The sequence below is a fragment of the Hippoglossus hippoglossus genome, chromosome 1 (genome assembly GCF_009819705.1).
Source record: "Hippoglossus hippoglossus isolate fHipHip1 chromosome 1, fHipHip1.pri, whole genome shotgun sequence".
Lineage (NCBI taxonomy): Eukaryota > Metazoa > Chordata > Actinopteri > Pleuronectiformes > Pleuronectidae > Hippoglossus > Hippoglossus hippoglossus.
The window spans coordinates 706,818-729,498 of record NC_047151.1 but is presented as its reverse complement, the minus strand read 5'-3'; the positions used below and the strand labels follow the sequence as shown (position 1 = coordinate 729,498).

The 22,681-nt window shown below is 40.7% G+C and overlaps 1 protein-coding gene across 5 annotated transcripts in view; it reads right to left on the bottom strand.

The window, feature by feature from the left end:
* The window catches only part of LOC117772311 (glutamate receptor 2-like), a 58,404-nt gene extending 35,968 nt beyond the window's left edge, over positions 1–22,436 (bottom strand). For 2 of the 5 annotated variants that reach the window (XR_004615791.1, XM_034603447.1), the window contains exons 1-2: positions 22,181–22,435; positions 554–694 (exon numbers count right to left, since the gene is read on the bottom strand). Coding sequence is in view for 4 of the 5 variants with exons in the window: in XM_034603447.1 (XP_034459338.1) it covers positions 554–694; positions 22,181–22,250 (211 nt within the window). In the remaining variant the exon portion in view is untranslated. Of the gene's footprint in view, positions 1–553; positions 695–22,180 lie in introns of all 5 variants that reach the window. The other 3 variants (XM_034603619.1, XM_034603531.1, XM_034603368.1) reach the window with 3 other exon arrangements.
* Between the last annotated feature and the right edge of the window lie 245 nt (positions 22,437–22,681).

Sequence of the window (22,681 nt, the reverse complement as noted above, 5' to 3'; positions counted from 1 at the left end):
GGCACCCAGCTCTGACACAGTTCCATCGTTCACAACCTGACATTTGCAAGTTTCAAGAAAGACTGTTTACCTATGCTATCCTATCTCAGTCTCTGTGTTCCGCTTTTGGGTTCTCTGACCAGCCCCTAACACTTTGTACTAAAGCAGGTCCAGAACAAGCGTGTAGATGGCAGACAAAGGGAGCTCAATGTTAATCCAATGCACTGCACTGTACTTGTATAGCAGAGCTTTAAGCCTCAGGCCACCGTTACATCATGCTCTGATGAAAACAGAGTATTCTGCATGCATGAGTCCTCGTTCCATTTATTTCTAGTCTTTGTTGCACAGTTACTGGATCTCAAGTATAAAATAACGCTAGTGTCTTGTTATTTTTAACAGGGACACTGGGCTCATATTCTTCTGAAGCATTTATACCATAACATTTGTAAATGGATATTAGATTGAAACAATACAGCAAACACATCAGTCTCTACACCTCTAATGTTAATAATTATTAATATTTTTAACATCTGTAATTTTTTTTTGTTCGGAATAAGAGAAGAGCAATACTTACAGCAGTTAGTGACAGCAAAGCTATTGGCCACCTCCAGGTTATCTATATGTGGAGTCAGTCTGAAGTCTGCCATCCCAAACTGAACCATGCCAACTCTGAATGCACTATACTCCTGATCTGCACCTCTGGGGAATAAACCACCTGGGACAGACAAACACACAGGACCAAGGTAAGAGAGACATGAAAACAAGAAAAACATGAAGATAAACAGCTGAATATATATTAGATTCTAAAATACACATTACAAGATCACAGTTTTGAGTATGAGGTGTTTTTGTGTATGTCGTACTTGTTTTTTAACTGTACTGCTGCACTTAATAAAGTGACGGCTGTCTCTCAAACTGTAACAGCCTTGTTCACTATCGTTACTGCAGTACCATCAGGGGGCAGTAGAGGTCATTTTGACTTTAATTCAACACCTAAAGGGTTATTGTTGTGTGCTCTAATAACCACCAGGTGGCATCTGATGTGGCCCTGGAATATGGACCTTCTGTACCATGTAGTCCTGCAGTATGATGCATTTTAATGCAATATTTTGCCTGAAAAGAGGAAGAACAGCAACACAATAACAGACAGACAACTGACCCCAAACATGGAGTAAAGTGTGGCAGGAAGGCAAGAAACAGCCAGGAAAATTGTGATTTACAGCAGTTTTTTTTTACACAAATAAGAGTTTGTTCTAATCTAATGTTGAACACATTAAAAGGAAGGAAACATTAAACATAGGAATTTCACAAAGTATATAAAGTTTCCACTAATTCAAGGAAAAAAACTCCTGGAAAAATAAAGGTGCGTTCATTGACATAAACATCTGCTCTGTTTTTGTATACACCACATCAAATGGTTATCCTAATAGAAACTGACAACAATCGGAATGTGTTCAGACAGGTGCTGCAGATGCTGGCTGGGAGAAACTCCCAGAAGGATACTTATCACTGCAGCACCTAACCGGTCAGAGCTGAGTTCTCAGACGGAAGCATGTCCTCAGTGAAAGACATATCAGTACCTGAAGAACTCTCAGACTGTGTAGGAAGAAGGCCCCTACCACCCCAGCCATAAACTGTTCTGCCTGCTGCCATCTAGCCGACGGTACCGCAGCACCCGGGCTCAGAGACAGTTTCATCCCCCAGGCCATTAGACTTTTAAACTCCTCCAATCTGCAATAACTCCACTAAAATCTGCACCGTACCATATTTGCACTTCTGTTTTTTTTTAGGTGTATATATTGTTTTATATACCAGGTGAACCAGGTAGTTGAAAGTTGGGAGCAATTGGCCAATTAGCGCTCCCTGCTGAGGCGCCAGCAGAAACGACTGGCAATTTAATTTAGTTGAGTTTAATTTATGTTTGCTCCTGTGATGAGTAATAATATGCTGAAAAAACAACTCCTTTGTCTCTGGCTGTGTGTGGGAGACCCCGGTGGCATCGGACATTGCCACAGTATGTCAATGTCTGTTTTACCTTATATTTTCTGCAAAGAAATGTGTTTTCTTTGTATTAGGTGTTGAGTGTAGAGTAGACTAATGAGGAAGCAATCAAATAGCTGCAAGCTGTAATATAACTAAATGACATTGCTTTTCCTTAGTATGTTTGAAAAGACGTGTGTGTGTGTATGTAAAGAACAATAAGCATCACTCTTTCTTTTAAAACATCAAATAAATATAAATAATCCTCGCTGGTTTTTGAAGTGAGGTCATGCAACATCATCAGCTAGAGCAACGACACTGATGCTCCATTAGTATTGCATGGAAACTGAACTGATCTCAATAACAGCTTGTGGAATCCCTAAGGATTTGTTCCTCCCTGCTGCTATTATTATCTAACTAACTTTGATCAAACCTGGGTTCTGTTTCTCACCTCACCACAAGTACATAAACGTTTTTGTGTGTACAGCTGCACATTTCCTGGCATTTCCCAGCATGTGTTACACTATTTGCAGCAGTCTTAATGCATGTGCATTCTTTTAGCGTCTTTAAACCCACCAGCAGCAGTCGGTAGATCTCTCTGTAGGCTTATTTCCACAGTTTTACGGGAACCCTGAAGCACCTCACAGCACAGGAGCCAAAACGTGGCTCTGCCCTTCAAAGCCACTTTATTTTGGCTCAGGCATGGGATATGCTCGAAATCGTCTGAATCATCACATGTGGTTAGATGCATGTTGCACATAACATTTTGATCCCCAAAATGTGTCTCATTTAGGCTTTTGTAGTCAGCTGATTTTATATTGTGCATCTGTTTAAAGTTAAAATCAAACACACTTCTCAGGTTTTCTCCGGAAGGACAAAATCTAGCATAGCAAATCTCTTTTAGCCGTGCTTAAATTCCTGAAGAATCAAGTGCAAAAATAGATCTTTTATGTGGGATGTTGAAGTCTGATGTTGTGTTGGGTTCATTGCTTTGGTTGAAATAGTGAGAAGGATAATGAAAAACAACAATCCAACAATTGGGACAAGGACAGAGAAATTGTTCATGTGTGAAAGACAAACTGTGGAGTAGGTCTGGACCCTATTCCCCAGGGATCCTCCACAGGACACGCCATGTCAGTAGTAAAAATAGTATACAAAATTAGTAGTAAATGTTCATGGAACAACTCAAACATCATGAGAGCAGGCTCAATGTATAGAATGATGTGAGAGGCTGACAGTTTTTGTTATTTGGTCATAAAGCTAGGTGATCAAACAAAGACTTAAATAAAAACTATAGGGGTGCTGTTGTCCCATGTCTCACGTCCTGTGTCTGTGCCGTTCCTTCATTATCATCATTATTTCTGCCATGCATCAAAGCTCTCTGTGTAACAGTATGTAATGATAACTTCACTGCCCTTCCCAAACACACATCTTAGAGAGGGCTTCTCCTTTATGTCAGCGTTCTGCAACAAACACCCAACAATGATTTAGATATATTTGGTATAAAACGTCGTCTGATCAGACCATGGAATAAGCTCAACTTTGAACTTAAGATAAATAAATAGATTCCTCAAAAAGGCTGTTTTGAATCCGACTCCACCTCACCCAATCTAAACATTCAACATTATTATTCAGAAAAACAGACACATTCCTCCTGTGAGGAGAAGCTGTGCTCTCCCTACATGTCCTCTGACTGCACCATCAGTCAATTGGCATGCGTAGAAACTAGAATACAGTGAATAAGTTAGAATACACAGAGTAGATACAAAACAAATCATTTCAGTGTGCTTTACATGCTTTACGGGCAAAGAATATAATCTAAAGTAGAGTTTGGTTACATGTGTTAGATATGTAATTCATTGGTAATGTTTGAAGGTCTGTCTTAAATTATCAGACAGTCGGAACAGAACTCAAACATGTTCCAAACATGGGGGAAAACTAAAGGCTGCTTAGCTTTGCATGGTTCTGACTCTGGCAAGACTAAACTTGCCTCTGGTGACCTGAGGACTCCAGATAAATCAGTAAAGTAAATCAGGTCCAAGAACCCTGTAGTGGTAATGCTTTTAAGACAAGTAAGATGATTTTAGAATCTATCCTAACATAAAAGAGGCCAGTGCAGTTATTGAAGGTCGGGTGTAATGTACTCCACTTTCTTGGTGTTAGTGAGGACTCGCTGTCTGGTTGATTTTTTTCTTTTTCTAAAACCTGTGAAGACACTGTTACAACAGTTTCACCTGCTGAAGATTTTCCTTTAATCTTTGTTGTGTTTTAAAGGTTGGATAATATTTAGATATTGACATTTTTTTGCGTCATGGATTTGGGCTGAACACTTAATTCGAATTTTATTCTGGGGTCAAAAACGATTGTTCCTGTCTTTCCCTTATCTCATACTATATCCATCATGAAATGAGATGTGACTGAAGCAACTCAGCAGCTGACACTGATTGATTGAATCGTGACTTTGCAGCAATTAGTCGCAATAGCAGGATACACTGCGAAGAAAAAAGAAAACCATCAATCTTTCCATTGGGAGAAGTTGAGGCAAACACAGTTAGGTGGGGTTGTGAGAGGACAACATGGGGTTTCAGGTCAGAAAACAAACTGAAATTAAGTTTGATAAACACAACCTGAACAAGGTTTTACAAAACAGAGTCTGCACAGAACTGAACCTGTTTTATTGTGATAGTTAGCCAGTAATGTATATTTTACAAGTAAGTTTGCATTGCTGGCCATCTGGCGCAGTAGTGAATGTAGTGTGGAACCATGTTGTAAAGGAACACAAGCATCTGTTGAGTGCATACCTCCACCAAGGCCCAGTAGAAATGATATAAATAGAAATCATATGTCTATCCGTTCCCTAAATATTCCTAATATTTTCCATCACTATCCGTGAATTATTCCATTGGAAATTAGTTAAAATTTGGACAATCTCGCAATGTTAAAGATTTGGAAAAAAAATCCTGGATCCGCCTCCTGAACGGGTTCTGCACCAAAATTGAAAGGGTTCTTCGCTGACTCATACTGCATCATTCTACCATGTTGTGTGGAGGTCCACTGCCTTGCTTACAAACATACAAACCAACCTGACAAACGGAAAGGGGTGAGAACAACCTCTTTGGGAGAGGTGATGAACAGTACTTGAAAACACATTGCTTGGGAACTGAACTACTTTCTTATGTACCAGAAGTATGGCAACTTAATTACCTGCAGAAACAAAGGTGGATCATACTTTGGGGGAAATCAGAGCTCTTCTTCTTTTAAAGACAAGTCATTAATGAAATAACTCTGCTCCTTTAAGTCTGCCAGACTGTGGTACACTGTCACAGGCCTCCAGGGTTCTCTCTGCATGCACTGCTGTCTGGCTGCATCGACAGTCCCACTCTGTCCCAGCAGCAGCATCTGGAGCCTGAGTGGAGCTGCCTCACTTTGACATATCAGCCAGTCATGATGGATGATCCATTGAAAACACTATTTCACAAACGTTTATTTTTTTTCGTCTTTTTCAACTTTTTTAAAAATATTTTTCAGTTAGATTTTAGACCTAACCAAGCCATTTATAGTGAATGAAATGTAATCACTGAGCAAACCAACATGTGTTTGCAATTCAGTCTCTTTTTTCAGTATTATCAAGCACGCACTGACGGGGGAAGAAAAAGATCTTTAGCAATTTAAGAAAATAAATTATACCTCAGCTCAGCTGCAGTAGTTGAGGTGAAGCTGGCAGAATGAGGTCATAGTTGTACACACTGACTGATTGACCGTGAGCAGTGAGAGTGGTGTTGTATGAAGAAACCATGGCTGCTTGCACTGACTGCGGGACTGTCAAGTCTGAATACACTCGCTGAGCTTCTGCCAACAGAAACAAGGCCACCATTAATAATGGTCATTAACTTAGGCTGGATGTCACGTGGGCTCCTGCTCCTGCTCCTCTCCTACTATCAATATTTTTATTTTGTTGTGTAGGCAAATTACCTTGGTGAGTAAGGGCCCTGTTTCACTTTCCAAAAGATCCTCCCACCATTGTTAATGTTTCCTGGAAACTCCACTGGACAAAGAGAAAACCCTCCCTTGCTCAATATCTGTAAATAATATGAACATATTTAGTGGGTACAATCTGGGTCTCCATGAATCACTAAAAATTGTTCATGGAAAATTATCTTCATATAACCACCAACGCACACACATTTGAAACTACCCAATTTACAGCAAACATGGAGGGTAATGATGAATGATGACATCATGGTGGACTATGTCTGTTTGAGTCTGGGTCAGTTAGTAAATGGTAAATGGTTTGTATTTATATAGCGCTTTTCTAGTCTTGATGACCACTCAAAGCTCTTTACAGTACAGTTTTACATTCACCCACACATTCATACAGTGCATCTATTAGCAGCACTTTTGTTGTTCTATGAGTGTAACCAGTTGGAGATTAAAACATGCAGTGTGCTGGGTTTAAGGACTGTTGTTGTTTGTCCTCCACTTGCTCTCATAAAGATCATTCTATTTCATTCTATTTATGAAAGGAAGAGGGACACATTTTTGGGCAGAAGAATTAATTAATAAGAGAGTAGGTTTCACCAGAACAGCACATGCATACAGCTAAGCATATAAGACACACATGTACAGGCTGACTGCATACACTGATGCTCAAACTGGAACACCTGAAGCTAAGTAAACAACAACAAAAAGCAATGCAGTTGACCACACAGTCCGAGCTTCAGATTATGGCGCAGAACTCAGTTATTGGAGTGTGAGATGGAATTGGGTGCTGGAAAGGTTAATAAACACAGTCCATATCCTGACATTTTAAAAATACTGAGGTAAACACAACATTGTAGAATACTATCATGAAAGGGGCAGAATTTGAGTAGCTTTATTATAGCCAATACTGTTAAATCAAAACATGCTTATCTTAGCCCCAGTGTCAAGGATATGAGAACCATGTCAGTTCTCGAAGATACATCATTAAGACATGGGGTTCATAACATGAAGGAACACTTCTCCAAGGGGAGATGTATTGGATAAACAGCATATACACAAAATACTGTATACTCTAATGTATTGAGTGAGGGATTAGACCATGACATTAGACCTATTTCATTTTTTATTTACTGTCCTTATATTACAATATTATCTAGTATGTTGGCACTCATGTGCACTGATGTTTGTTCATGGTAAATGAACTGTAATTAATGGCCACGGTTCAGTCCACCATGCTCCGCTGAATGGGCGAAGACTGTGTAGTAGTCATTCTGGGTGGCAGCTGATGGTGGATCCTGATGGCAGCAGTGGACAATGACTGTGGACTATAGTGGCATCCGATCTTGATTGTGGATCATGATCGTGGTGGCTGCTGACCATAGACTATGATTACAACAAGACTGCTTGTTATATAATATTTCTCCTAAGATACTCGACCATTACTGACAATAATCCATCAATTCATTGACCTTCAGTTATGCTACTCAGTGTTTATTCTAATCAATGCTGCTAAAACCTTTATCTTTCTGATGTTCTCCTTTACACTTGACATCTATTGCACTTCTGTCCGTCCTGGGAGAGGGATCCCTCACATGTGGCTCTCTCTGAGGTTTCTACGTTCTTTTTACCCTGTTAAAAGGGTTTTTAGTAGTTTTTCCTTACTCTTGTTGAGGGTTAAGGGCAGAGGATGTCACACCTTGTTAAAGCCCTATGAGACAAATTGTGATTTGTGAATATGGGCTATACAAATAAAATTTGATTGATTGATTGTTTGATTGATTCTGCATCTCCCATCTGTCACTTTAACAAATATAAGATAAGATAAACTTTATTGATCCACACACCAGGGAAATTCACTTGTTACAGGAGCAAGCATTAAAGTAAAATTTTAAAATGATAAAAAGCATTCTTACACTGTGGGTGGAGCAGTCTGCTGCTGAATGAGCTGCTAAGGGCCCCCACAGTGTCATGCAGGGGGTGAGAGGTGTTGTCCATGATTGAATTCAGCTTTGCTAGCATCCTCCTCTCGCCAACCTCCTCAGCGGAATCCATAGGTCAGTCCAAGACCGAGCTTGCTCTCCTAACCAATTTATTTAGTCTTTTCCTGTCCCTCTCAGTGCATCCACAACCCCCAAATATGATGAACAGGGTGGACCAATCTGTCAGCACTGTAATGAAATTACAACGAAATTGCCAGTGTCAGAATCCTGACCCAAGCAACTAAGCTGCTCCATTGGCTTTAAACTACTAAGCCCCTCTGACAGCAAATGGACAGTGGGGCACGAAGAGACAGTGTCCAGTGACGAGCCCTCCCGAGTAGATCTGGTTGGTGAATGTCCAGTTATGAATGTGAGAATGCTGGAGCAGATTATGCCTCGCCTTGTGGACACTGGCGCACATATCACTATGTTGAGAGAAAGCACCTTTCACCGAGTGTTTGGTGAAAATGGTGTAAAACTGAGAGGTCCTTCCACATGGCTGACTTTGACTGCTGCAAATGACTACCCCCTATGTTGGTTGTGCAGTGCTGGACATCACTATTGGACCTGTCACAGTGGAGTGTTGTGAGAAGGTCCTAGACAACTATGTTCCAAGATGGTGCAGTGCAACCACAAGAACTGCCATTGGAAGCCAACCCGCTGGGGCAAATAGCCAGGAAAAAAAGATGGCACCCTGAGATTATGTGTTGATTATCGCAAGGTAAATGCAGCTACTCGCAAAGACGCTTTTCCATTAAATGGTAAATGGTTTGTATTTATATAGAGCTTTTCTAGTCTTGATGACCACTCAAAGCGCTATACAGTACAGTTTTGCCATTCACCCATTCACACACACATTCATACAGTGCATCTATTTTTTTTTTTTTTTTTTCTATGAGGGGCAATTCAGGGTTCAGCATCTTGGCCAAGGACACTTCGGCATGCAGATGGGGAAGACTGGGATTGAACTGCCGACCTTCTGGTTGGAGGAAGACCGCTCTACCTCTCTACCGCTCAGCCAGAGCCACCCCGTTACCCAGTTATCAAGAGTTGAAGAATCACTGACCATCTTGTCCCAGGCAAGGTTTTTTTCCACCCTTGTCCTGGCCATCGGATACTAGCAAGTGCCTGTCCACCCAGATGACCACCAGAAAACTGCATTCACAACTCCCATGGGCGTTTAAGAGTTTGACAGGATGCCTTTTGGGCTGTGTAATGCTCCTGCAAACTTCCAAAGATTGATGGAATCCTGCTTAGGTGAGATGTACATTGAGTCTCTTTTGATTTATTTGAATGATGTTATTGTGTTTTCCTGACTTTACCAATCACCTTAAGTATCTTGAGCAGGTGTTCACTAGCTTGGCTCAGCATGTCACCTATTCCAGCCATCTGTCCGTACCTGGGCCATGTGGAGACGGAGAAAGTTGTCACCCTCATGGAAGAGAAGGTGAAAGCTGTATTAGCGTGGCCCCAACCGAGAACTATGACTGAGCTAAGGGGTTTTCTGGGATTGGTAGGTTACTACCACCGCTTCATTTAAAGTTTTGCTAGACTAGCTGCCCCACTACATGCACTGCTTGTTTGACGCCCTCAAAAACAAACTTTCAGAGCCAGCCCTCCATTGACAAAATGGACCTCTGAATGTGAAGCAGCATTTGAAGGTTTGCAGGAAGCCTTGAAAGAAGCTCCTGTTCTTTCCTTTGCCAACTTTTCACTACCCTTCATTCTTTACACAGATGCCAGCAAGTGTGGGTTGGGGGCAGTGCTAAGCCAGATTCCAGATGGAGTGGAAAGGGTAATTGCTTTTGCCAGGGGGAGCTTGCACCCAACTGAGCATTAAAATGGAGCAGTAACAGAACAATTTCACAAGTATCTTTTGGGTTCTCGCTTCACTGTATTTACTGAAAACAATTCCCTTTCTCATCTGCAGACAGCCAATCTGGGAAGCCTGGAGCAGAGATGGGCAGCCAGGCTGGCAAGTTACAACTTTGACCTAAAGTTCCTGGCTTGAAAGGCCTATGCCAAAGCAGATGCCCTGTCACAAAAGCCCTTGGAGACAAGTCAATCAGTAAATACAGATGAAGACCTTCCTGTGTCCCTGCCTGGAACTATTCCCACACTATACCACAGCCAAGACTATCTGGAAACATGCCATTCAATTTGTAGGTAGCCCAAGGAGGTTTCATTCTGATCAAGGGGCTAACTTTGAATCTGCTGTCCTGCAAGAGTTATGTAGTTTCTATGGGAAAACAAAAAGCATGACCAACCCCTATCACCCGTAAGGAAATGGGGTCTGTGAACGTTTTTAAGCACACTCTGCTTTCTCTCCTTGGTACTCCAGAGGAGAATCAAAAACTGCGGTGGCCTGAATACATACAGGACCTGTCGTTTATGTATAAAAACATTGTTCACTGCTCTACTGGACAAACCCCCTCTTACCTCCTGTTTGGATGGCACCCACGCCTTCCCATGGATGTAATGCTCTGCACTCGAGGTGAACCAGAGGAGCCTCATACAGACTGGGTCAAGCTACACCACAAGATACTTAAACTGGCATACCAGCAAGCAGCTGAGAGACTGGAGAAAGTTCGCCAACAACAGAAGAAAAGCCTTGACAGAGGGAGAACAACACCATAAATTACACACATTCAAACATTATGACTCAGTCATAACACAGCCAGGAGATCCTGTTCAAGTGACTCGAATCGATCCAGATTCATGGTCCCAACACCATTGCTTCATCACTAAATAAATGTGATCGTCAGTTTGTGTGTGAAGAGCGACAGAGAGGAACAGACACACACACACACACACACACACACACACACAGACACACACAACCCTAGTGAACACGCTGAAAGACTAATGTAATACAATACAAACCTAAAAGCTCATCTAAATCGTAACCATCCTGTTAATTAAGCTGGTAACATACATTGTGGGCCAAATGTTTAATATTTATTCAAGATAATATTTTGTTAACAGGGCCAGAGTCCATTTTATTTATCGTTTTAGTTGTGTGTGGTTTATTTTATTTAGGTTTTATTTATTTGGTATATTTTAATATCTTTAATTCTAATTCAAATGTCAGACTGAATATTCTAAAGAATTAAGTCCATTGCTCTTTTGTGTACTTCCATGATTATGCTATAACATTCTCATATTAGTGGTATAATGGTTACAAAATAATATAATTTGTCACAATACTTTCTGGTACAATATATCAGCCAAAAAAGTTGTTAACATGACAGTCCTACTTTAATATTTTTAATATTGCAATAAGTGAGTGCATTTACAGCTTTAGTTCTCTGAGTTTCTTTCAAATCAAAGAAAAATTGGTATTGTACAATGAAATACCAAGGCGGTTAAATGAGTCAGTTATGTTCAGTCTACTTCATGAACGTCTATACAGAGGGCCGAAACTGCCAAAATGCTGGACATTTTAATTATAGTTTCTTATTTTCAATGCTTAATAAAACTGCAGTTTATGTGCTGGTTTTTTGTTTTGTTAGATTTTTCAATACATGTAGGTGTGTTTTACAATAAATTAATACCTGTATAAAGTAATAGTTGGATCATTGTAAATGACCTTTAAAAGGTTCACAAATCAAATGTCCTCTTTGAAAGTTATATATTCTTACTGTATATGTGCCTTATAAATGGTAAATGGTCTGTATCTATATAGCGCTTTTCTAGTCTTGATAACCCTTAAGGCACTGTACTGTGAGAACGGCACAGCTGTCAGGGGCGATCTGTATCTGGCCCACAGTTCATTTCAGTATCCTGCCCATGGAACCACTGAGCTTCTGGTTAGAAGATGACCCACTCTATTGAAGAAGAGGACATACACAGACTTGACAGAAGTCATTTTCTAGTAATAAAAATGCTTTTACTAAACAGTTTTAGCTGGTGCTGTGGGTTAAAAGAACGAACATGCTGATGGTTCATTAGATCAAATGTGACAAATCAACTTGATGACAGGCCTAAATTAAACTTGGCTGTTGTCAGTTTGTGTGGTCTCTGCAAAGACATATACCTGTCTAAATATCCAGAACCTCCTCTTTGGTAGTTCACTCTCCCACGACAAATTTTGCCATGACACACACACACACACACACACACACACACACACACACACACACACACACACACACACACACACACACACACACACACACACACACACACACACACACACACACACACACACACACACACACACACACACACACACACACACACACACACACACACACACACACAGAGAGAGCTCCACAGGACTAAAAAAAAAAACACAGCAAGACTGTTGACAATAACAAAATGTCAATACATGTGATAGGGAAATAAGTAAAGAAATAAAAAGCAATCAGCACAGTATCACGAAAGAAAGAACATACTTAAAATAATAAAATACATACGAACAAGTACTTTTGGGGATATTTGAAGTTTTGTATTGAAGTCTATTTCGCATACCATATGTTCACTGAGTTACTGGCTTTTGAAGTCAATCCTCCTGTGCATGGTGGCCATGAAGAGATCCCCTTATGCCATGACAACAGTTAAAAAAGATGAAGGGCCATAGTCAGTCCTTGTTCTGTGTATAAAAAGACATTCTGAAGCAAAGCTTCAGCAGTGATGTCTGAGGCAAATTCAGTGGGTAACTTTCCTTTTTCTGTGTGTAACCCGTGCAATGTTTCTTTGTTGACTCAAAGTCATTGGAGTAATTCAACAGCAGTTAACCTGCAGTCACCAGGATGAACATGCCAAGTTGACTTGTTTAACTATGACTTCTCAAGGCTCATCTTCTCTTCAGCTACACATATGATTGCAGTTTTATAGAAAACAAATTTTCCATTATTGTCACACAAAAAGGATCACATCACAGCTGTTTTTAAAACAGGAGGAAAGGTCACAGCAACACATTATTCTCTCAAAGTACAGTTCATATGGTTTGTGAGTGTAATATTCAAATGGGCATGAAATTCTAAATGCATTCAAATGTATTACTACTATTTATTATTATCCACTCCTCAGCCCAGTTGTAGTTCAGGGCACCAGAGTGGCCCGGTCACCCTGGACTCCTGTAACAGCCACATTCGTCTCACATTATTATCTTTAAGGCACATTTTAATAAATTTGTGATGTGACAAGTATATTTCTACGCAGTTAAAGTCCTGGTACAACATATAGAGCCTACTTGGCTAACAATGCTGTTAGCAGTGGACAGTAGGCTACATAATGTTTTACAAACATCTGGTTCAAAAGTAGTGTAGCCAGCATTCCTGTATTCAGCTCCGAAGCTAAAGCATCACAGCAGCACAGAACCTTTATTCCTATCACCCCTCTCTGTTTCCATAACTTAATTTGGTAGTTGAGTAGTGTTAAGAAAAGCCTCTTGACATGTACAGCATGTCATGCACATATACTGTGTTGATCAAAGTACCTTCAGGGGCTTCTCAGTTGATAATTAGAATCATTAACATTAATGTCGCAGGCTTACACCACATTAAAACTCAGATCAGTATCAGGAGAAAAAAACACATTAGCCCTTTGATTTTACCAGTGGCGCCGCCCCCTCCAACATGCTGAGAAAAAAAAGCCTATTTAAACATTTAAAACATAATTTAATTAGATAATAATAGTTTACTCTTACAATGCGCCGGCCAAACAAGAGTGAATGTAAGTGAGTTTAAGAAAGTTTTGGCAACCACAGGACCTGAGGCTGTTCTTTAATTGGTTGTTGCAGATTTTCCAAGGGACGCAGCTCTCTGCACCCCAGACATTTATGGACAATGACAGGGGTGCGAGACCTAAAACATCTGCTGAAGTGTCCTTGGGTAATCAATCAATCAAATTTTATTTGTATAGCCCATATTCACAAATCACAATTTGTCTCATAGGGCCTTACACATCAATAACACCTTTGGTCCCGTTCATGCAGACTCCAGTGGATGTTAGTGACATATCTTCATTTGTGTACCTTTGTGTCATCAGGTGTTCCAGGCTTTTAATTGCAATAGCGTTACAAGCCGGACCTGAGGGTACACTGAGGCCAACTGGCTTGTAGATGCTGAACCCTGAATTGCCCCTCATAGAACAAGAAAGTGCTGCGAATAGATGCACTGTATGAATGTGTGTGTGAATGGGTGTATGGCAAACTGTACTGTAAAATGCTTTGAGTGGTCATCAAGACTAGAAAAACACTATATAAATACAAACGATTTACCATTGTGTGTTGTATTGTTTTTGAGTCTGGCCTCAGTTTCCCCCAACACTGCGCCGGCCCCAATAAATTGATTCCCCACTGCTGCCACTGGATTTTACAATTGAAATTGTTGATAGCACTCTGTTGAACTCTGGCCTAATGACCCCTGGATGTAATATTTGACAGATGGGTTTGGTGGGTTTTAACCATGCTTGGGAAACAACTGTCGACAATTTGTCCACCAATTTGTTTAAGAGGCCAGTCAACTCATTGGTAACAAACAATTATAATGAACTGTCATGTAACTTCAAAATATGTACAGCAAAATCTATAGGTAGATGCTGGGGTGGAAGTGGGGATTTTGCAATATTTTCGGGTGAGCAATGTTGCAGCAAATAGATGAGAGGAGTTTTAATCAAAGCAGTTTAAATACGCTGCCATGATAATAAGGGCGCACTGGATATGTATTTGGTGTATGGTGATCCACCTGAAAACAGTATCATAATTAATTAGCTATTAAGGCTAAAAGTCTGGTAGTTTTAGTGTCTGTTTGATTGACACATAGACTCACCGATGATTGAGAGGCAGAAGTGTAAATGTGACTGTGAATTACAATGCTAATCAAGCTAGCTAGTTAGCTGATAGCTTTTTCCTTTGACTTAATTTTTTCTATTTTAGAGGTGGTAGTAACAATTCTAAAGCATAATTTAAAAACTATAAAACTAGCATTAGTTGATGGATCACGTTCGACAGTCACAACCTTCAAAGGTAAGTGCTTAACAGTGTGACATGAAGAGTCTTCAATAGTAAATCGCTGGAACTGCCCAACCAGAAGTTCACCTGGATTGAATGTGACTATACTTGCATGGACCCTGCCACAGCCATTCAGGCTGTATAGGATATTGACTAAATGAAGATAGATGGATGAATGGATGTGAAGGGCGAGTATGAAGATGGATGAAGAATGTCTCTGTTAGGCTGAACTGGGAGGATGAAGACTCAGAGTGGGGGTTCCCTCTCAGGCACATTTCCGCCCAAGCTGATGTCAGACCACCAGACAGAACCTAGGGAGAGACATGAGAGAAATATGCACCAGATGAGCTGAAAGTGATGTAGGTAGGGATGGAAATGGATGAGGGGAAGGGAGGGTGCGTCGAGAGATCTGAGACAAACAGAGCAGGATGGATTGACCAGGTATAAGAAGGGTTGATAGGTAATTAGAGGAGTGGTTCAGGCGTGGTCCCGCTCCCGAGCCTAAGTTTAATTACTATTTTAATTTCACTAGTATGGACCACTCCACAACCATGTATCATTAAATCATTTGATGGAAATTCAGGCTGTATTGTATATTGTGGATGGATAAATGGATGTTAAGGGGGAGGATGAAGATGGATGAAGAATGTCTCTGTCAGGCTGGTCTGGGAGGATATGCTGTGGACTGGGCAGATGGAGACTCTGTGCGGGGGTTCCGTCTCAGGCATTCGCCCAAGCTGATGTCGGACCACAAAAAGAGTCAGAGGGACAGGTGGTATGTGGTGTGAAATACCTTGAAACAATTCTGGCCAGTAAAGTAGGCTGAGAGAGTGCTTGGGGCTGTTAAGGATGGCTTCGTAGGAGGCATGCACGATGATTTCCAACTATGGAGCTGGTGGAAAATTGTGGCTGAAAATGGAGGGACTGGAATGGGGTGAGTATACGATTCTGGGGCCAAAAGCCCCAAAAACAATTTGTCTGGATGGATGGGCAAGACTTTAAAGGCGCTGGTGATGTCGGCTTTTGACAGCCAAGCTCTCTGGCTGGCCAAGTGGATGAGAGTGATGGCATGGTGGATTGTTGCACATTGCATGGAGAAATCAGAACTGGGAATGAGAGGTTAATGCTTGGAATGTATGAGCCGTGTAGGGAAGACAAGTCTATTATTACCCTCCTTTTACAGGAGTATTTTCGTGGGCTTATGAACTGTCGAATGGGCCTATAATGATCCTTCTTGACCTCTTTAGCCAATAAGGTGTCAACATTATGAGACTCCAACATTCAGTTGGAGTCTCGTTGACGGAGTTTGAATGTAAATGCCGGCGAGGCTGTGGTATTTTGACCACTAGGTGCAGGTGGCTCGGCTGAGACTTTTGGCTGTTGCCTAACTGAGTGATGGCATTGAGGATAATTGGCTTCGAACAGGTCATCATACAGGTTGTCTCCGATTCAGGTGTGCTGATCTGCATTCTTTTTTTTTTTAAGAGCCGATCGTGAAGCTCGGTCTGCCTGTCTTCAAGAGATCTGAGACAAATGGAGCAGGATGGGTTGACCACGTATAAGAAGGCTTGATGGGTAATTAGAGGGGTGGCACTAATTCACATTAGCTTTGACATGCTAACTTCAGCTACAATTAATTACTGCTCTGAAATATAATATGGAAATGTTTACAACAAGCTTAGATTATTTTAACATTTAGCTATGAACTTTACCTCAGAGGACGGAAGCTAACTGTGTTAGCAGCTACATTTCACAGCACAGTCGAGAGCTTGTGTTGTTGGTAGCCGGTGTAAGTGGGTGTGTCCGGCTCCAAACTGCCAAGATGGCGCTAATCCAATTTGAAACTCTGCTGCAGCTCTTCTTCTGCCTTTTGAAATTTCATCATGTGGGGTAAAAATCTGGGAAATTGAAACTCCAGGAGAACAGCAGGAAAATCAAAAGCATGGGATGCATATTTGATCATTTATATCATATATAATATATCATTTATATCTTTTAAAATCTATTTCAGCGGGTTTTCTGGCCCGATTTGCTCGCTGCCAGTGGAAAAAATAGAACAGACGCCGAAACCATCGCTGCAGATGGAAGCTACTGTTATCCAATAGTTGCTCTCCAAACATCTTAAAATGTGCATGTTTAGATCGGGGAAATCCCCCCAGAAATTCCTGGGATGCTGCCCTCCGACCCCCACTATTACTTAAATCCTGGCTACAGGCCTGCTGACAGAGCAAAGCATCATACCATCCAGTCATAATCAATCAGCCTATAGTAGCCACCAGTTTAAGCCTAACAACAGTGTAGATAGCTACTTGACCAGCTTCATAAGTCTTAGTTATCTGTCTAACTCTAATGAAACAGATTGTGACTGAACAGTCACAGTTGTTGCCGGGTCACAACCAATAGTCTACTACATAATTCAGATCGGTCTCTTTGGATGAGAGAGAATGTAAACTTTATATAAGGTAATACAACATTTATGAGCAGGACTTAGTTTGGAAAATGTCCCAGTGTGACCCTTTAAATCTGGCATGTACACGTGGCATCTATTGCACTTCTGTCCGTCCTGGGAGAGGGATCCCTCACATGTGGCTCTCTCTGAGGTTTCTACGTTCTTTTTACCCTGTTAAAAGGTTTGTCTTGGTCGTTTTTCCTTACTCTGGTAGATGAGGGTTAAGGGCAGAGGATGTCACACCTTGTTAAAGCCCTATGAGACAAAATGTGATTTGTGAATATGGGCTATACAAATAAAATTTGATAGATAAATGGTCTCTAGTCAGGTGTGCACACACGTATCTTCAAAGACAGTGCAGCCCTATGCAGTGTTCAATGCAGAAGGTTGTGATGACAGTGAAGACATCGGGTGTAGAGCTGCAAACCTGTGCTTTTCTTAGCTGCCCTGTGTGTCCAAAGAAACATCTGTACAGCTTTCAGTAACATTAGGAGCATCACACTGGCATTTCAAGAACTCTCTTTTCACAGTGAAGGTTAACAACTGTCATTAAATTACAATAATTTACTTAAAGGTACATGCTCAAGAGCTTATGAGGCACAAATTTAAACACATTGAGTTCACCTGCCACACACAATAAGAGACAAGACGTGACTAGAACGATCCGGATTCATGATCTCACACCATCGATTAATACCTAAATAAATGTGATCGTCACTTTGTGTGAAGAGCGACATAGACAAGCAGGTCAACACAGATACAAACACTGAAGCAGATAGAAAAGAGGTTCTTCCCTCAGATTATGATGCAACGCAGTGTTTTAACTTCATTGTTGCAGAAGAAGCGATGCCTCGTTTATCCATGAACATGTAAATATGAATTCAACAAGTTATTATAAAGATCAGTTCTACATGGGAGTGATTAGAAAAGAGCAGAGAAGCAGAGTCATACGCCGGGTAATGCACGTCAATACAGTGGCGCTGCCAAGAGGGGGCCAGAGGGGCCACCTGGATGCTATAATGGCTATAATCAGTTTTTCACCACTGAAACCTTAGTGCATTTATGTGGAGAGCGTCAAAATAGTTTAAATAATTACATCACTGTTCATTTATATATTATTATTATGCTATTTAGTCAGTAATATCATTGCAACCAACACCCAAGCTTTCCATACAGCACTGCACACACCAGAAACACACAGCACGCTGTCATCATTAGTTATTTTTGTCTTTCCAACTCCCCTCCCTTCTTTTACATTTATTTATTTATTTCTATTGATTATTAATGAATTGACTCACTCATTTATTCATTGATTGGTCTTGTTTTCACTGTTCCTAGCAACACACTCCCACCCAATCCCTCCTCCCCTCTCGGAGGAAAAAAAAAAGAAGAAAAAGGTCTTCTCCCCACTGGGCCTGAAGGATGCAAGTTTCCGTGAAGGAGTTCTGGGTTCTAATCTCCATCGGCTAGCTCCCTCCCCAGGGTGTAGGCGCAGCTGACGAGATCAGGCCCCTTTTAATTCTTGTCCTCATTTTCAAGTGGAGGGGGAGGGGATGCTGTGAGGATGGTGGTATCGGTTTTCCACCCCCATGAAGGGCAAGGCAACTTTTTTTTTCTCTCTCTCTTCCCTTCAGTTTTTATTATCCTCTCTATTTTTATTTCTAATTCTATCCACTCACCAACACACCTGCACACACTACTATAATATCTCTCTATAACAAATAGTGCCAACTCCCAGTTTTTGTATGTCCTCCCTCCTCGTGTCAATCCTGAATGTTCATCATGTCTTGTTTTGTACTTTCTCACAATAAAAAATAAAATAATAATAATCATTCTGAGGAATTGAAAGCTGTAAACTGTTAAGGAAACCTCTAACTTGGTGCATTATTAAAAATATCGAGGTAGGCCCTTCACAATAACAAATTCTGTTGGACGACATTTTGTACAAGAAATTATTGTGATAGATGATATTATTGTCATCATTATGAAAAGATTTGAAACCACTGGTACAATGATAATATTACAGCATAATCATGCAAGTACACCCTTTCAAAGAGCAATGAACTTAATTCTAAAGAATATTCAGTCTGACATTTGAATGAGAATTAAAGATAGTAAAATATCCAAAATAAATAAAAAATAAACCACATACAACCAAAACAATAAATAAAATGGACTCTGTTGCTCTGTTAACAAAATTGCTCTTAAATTAATATTAAACATTTGGCATAGGATATATGTTGCCAGCTCAGTGAACAGGATGGTAATGATTTAGATGAGATTTTAGCTTTGTATTGTATTAGGTTAGTATTAGAGTGCTTCACCTAGGAATCTGTGTGCGTGTGTGTGTCTGCTCTTTAAATATGTGTTTCATAATCTCTCCAGCGACACAAACAAGCACAAAAATAATGTACTATTCAGGTCCTAATAACTTGTGATTGGTGTTGGCGTTTATAGTTAAAGTGTAAAGTCAGCGCAGGTCAGCATGAGTGAGGAGGTAGGACACCCAGCCAGAGACAGTACAAACCAACCACTGCTTCTGCTCTGATCCTAATCGTTTTACAGCGTTTGTCCGTACTGGAAACCCTGTAATCAGTTTTTGTTTCCACGGTTCGACATACATCGCCTCGTTCACCTCCTCTTCTCCGCTTCACGTTTGTCAGTCTGTGAGTGAGTGGGGGCGAGTATAAAGTCCGCAGAGGAAATGAGATGAGGAAGCGACACAACTCGATCAAATACAGAGACACACCAGCTAAATGTTTGCCGCACCGGTGCGACCAAGGAACATTTTTAGTCGCACTTCACAGATGTTTGTACACATGTACAACTCACTATTTATATACACAGGTCCCCAACCCCCCACCCCAATTCAGAGAGTCGTCCCTCTCAATATCAAAGCAAACATAAGCCTTGATATTGCCTACATACATTTTAATAGTAATACAATATGCACTGACTGAACACATGATCGCTAATTATAGGTGCAAAAATAATGCATTCTTAAGATTTGACATATTGCACCCCCCCTCTCCATCCCTCACAGTGGTTTGTACATTGCTCACCCCCCGCCCCCCCCCCAAACACTATCTCTCTCTCTCTATCTCTCTCAGAGCGATGTGCTCCAGTTTAGTTTTCCTGTAAGTCGCAGCTCTGCAACAGTTGTTGTCAGAGGATGTGTAAGACACATTGCCTTAATTCTACTACTCAATAGCAAAAAACATATATTTTTAACCACACTGCATATTTTTGTTTGTTTTACCTCACAGTTGAATCTTGACTCTACATACCTGCATCTTTTAATGCTCATGTAAGGCATGAATTCTCATCCAATTTTCAAGCCGTTTGTTTTGCGAATGTCAGATGTGTATATATGATACAGAATGCTTGGTTACAATAAAAATTAAGATTTTCATACAAAAATATGTGATCTGTTGTAGATAATAAAGTAGTATCAATTTATAATATTTAAGATGAACTTATCCAAAACAATTTGGTTCTAAGTACATTGTTTTTTCTTACTGCATGTAAAATGACTACCATGGTGCAATTACTGTATTATTTTTTAAATAAATGAAGTCTTAATTCATTGAAACAAGACAAAATTACAACAAACGCTGTTATATAGGTTCAGTGTATTGTAGGCTTTATAATGTTGTGGACTTGTACACATTGACAGCAAAACATTAGAGATGTGCTTCTTCAGGAAAACTAAATCTAATTAGGCATATTATTTGCTTTAGCATGGTTAATGGATGTACTACTATAAATAACCTGCAAAGAGGAGGTATCCAATATTTTTTCACTGCACCAAAATGACAAGTAAGTATAAGGACCCAGATATATCAAATGCAAGTTGATATAAGAAAGTAATTAAGTGCTTGTGGAAATGTTTCACAAATGTGTCATCAGGCAAAGGCAACTCAGAGAGAGGAGCTGGCCATAGACAGGCAGGGGCAGTCAGGCAGAGGGCGTCTCAGGTAAGCTTGTTAGTTTTTGTAAGGTAAAAAGTAAAGTGATTAGTTGTTGTTGTGTTGAACTGTGTAGGAGTATGGAAATCACCTTATTTCTATTCTTTGAGACATATATATATATATATATATATATATATATATATATATATATATATATATATATATATATATATATATACTATACTGGTCCCCTATGGTGTCCCCCTCCAGGAATTGTCATTGAAGAAATGTCTTTGTTTATCAAAGCAATGAGTCTTTTGAAGACAAATTGTTGACTGTGACAGAAATCTTTGTAATGATGAGTACATTTTTCAACCACTGCGTAAAGAGGATAATCCACAATCCTTAGTAATACAAAATATTCGGATCACTTGATTTTATGTTTAACAATAGAAACAGCTAACAATAGAAGAGCCATTCGTGCAATTTGTGTCTAATTGTATAGATTTGAATGAGATGGAATGCAGCTGAAAATCCTGTCCTGTAGGGGTCGTCATACATACCTGTGTTTGAAGGTCCAACAATGAAACATGTCTGAAGTGCTGAATTTGAATCATCTAGGATGTACCTGCCTTTAGCTTTGTGCCAGTTAACACCTTGAATACAAACACGCGTATACCGCGCACACAAACCACACACTGCAGTGCACGCGCATATAATAACAGCCTACATATATAAGATCAGAATGTTGACAGAATTGGAGCAGTCCGTAGTGAGATGAGGCCTCTCCTCAGTGACAGTGGTACGAAGACGGGAGAGATGAGAGAGGCCCACACTGATGGTTGGGAGACATGGATACGATGAATGAGAAAAGAGGAACAAGCAAGAGGAACAAAAGGTACAGATGACAACGGTGACGCGATGGCACAAATGAAAATCCTACCGATCTGGACGCTCGGAGATCCGCACAACGCCTCGCGCCATAAGAGTGTCACCACAAACAGCAGCTTCATGGTGCTGGTATTGCTCCTCGCGCAACGTCACCGCAGCCTACGGCAGGTTCCTACCAAAACATCACCGACATCACACGCTATGCGAGTGCATGGCGTGATTCCAGGTTCGCTCTCGAGCGTCTCGAGCTCTGCGGATGCTGTCTTCTCTCTCTGTGGAGATGCGCGTGCCACCGCTACTGCTGGACTGGGGCGCGCGCCGAGGGTTGCTAGGAATACCGATGAGGCACGACAGCTGAACGTAAAGCAACGTTTATGAAACCACGGTGAGGCCACAGGAACCTGAGAGTTCACTACATTATAGCTAGAGGAGTTTATATAATGACACCGCACAACAAGCATGTGTGGACTGGCTGCCAGCTGGCCTCTGAACCGTGAGTTGATGAATTCATATTAAGAATAATTTAATACTATGACATACGTAATTAACAAAA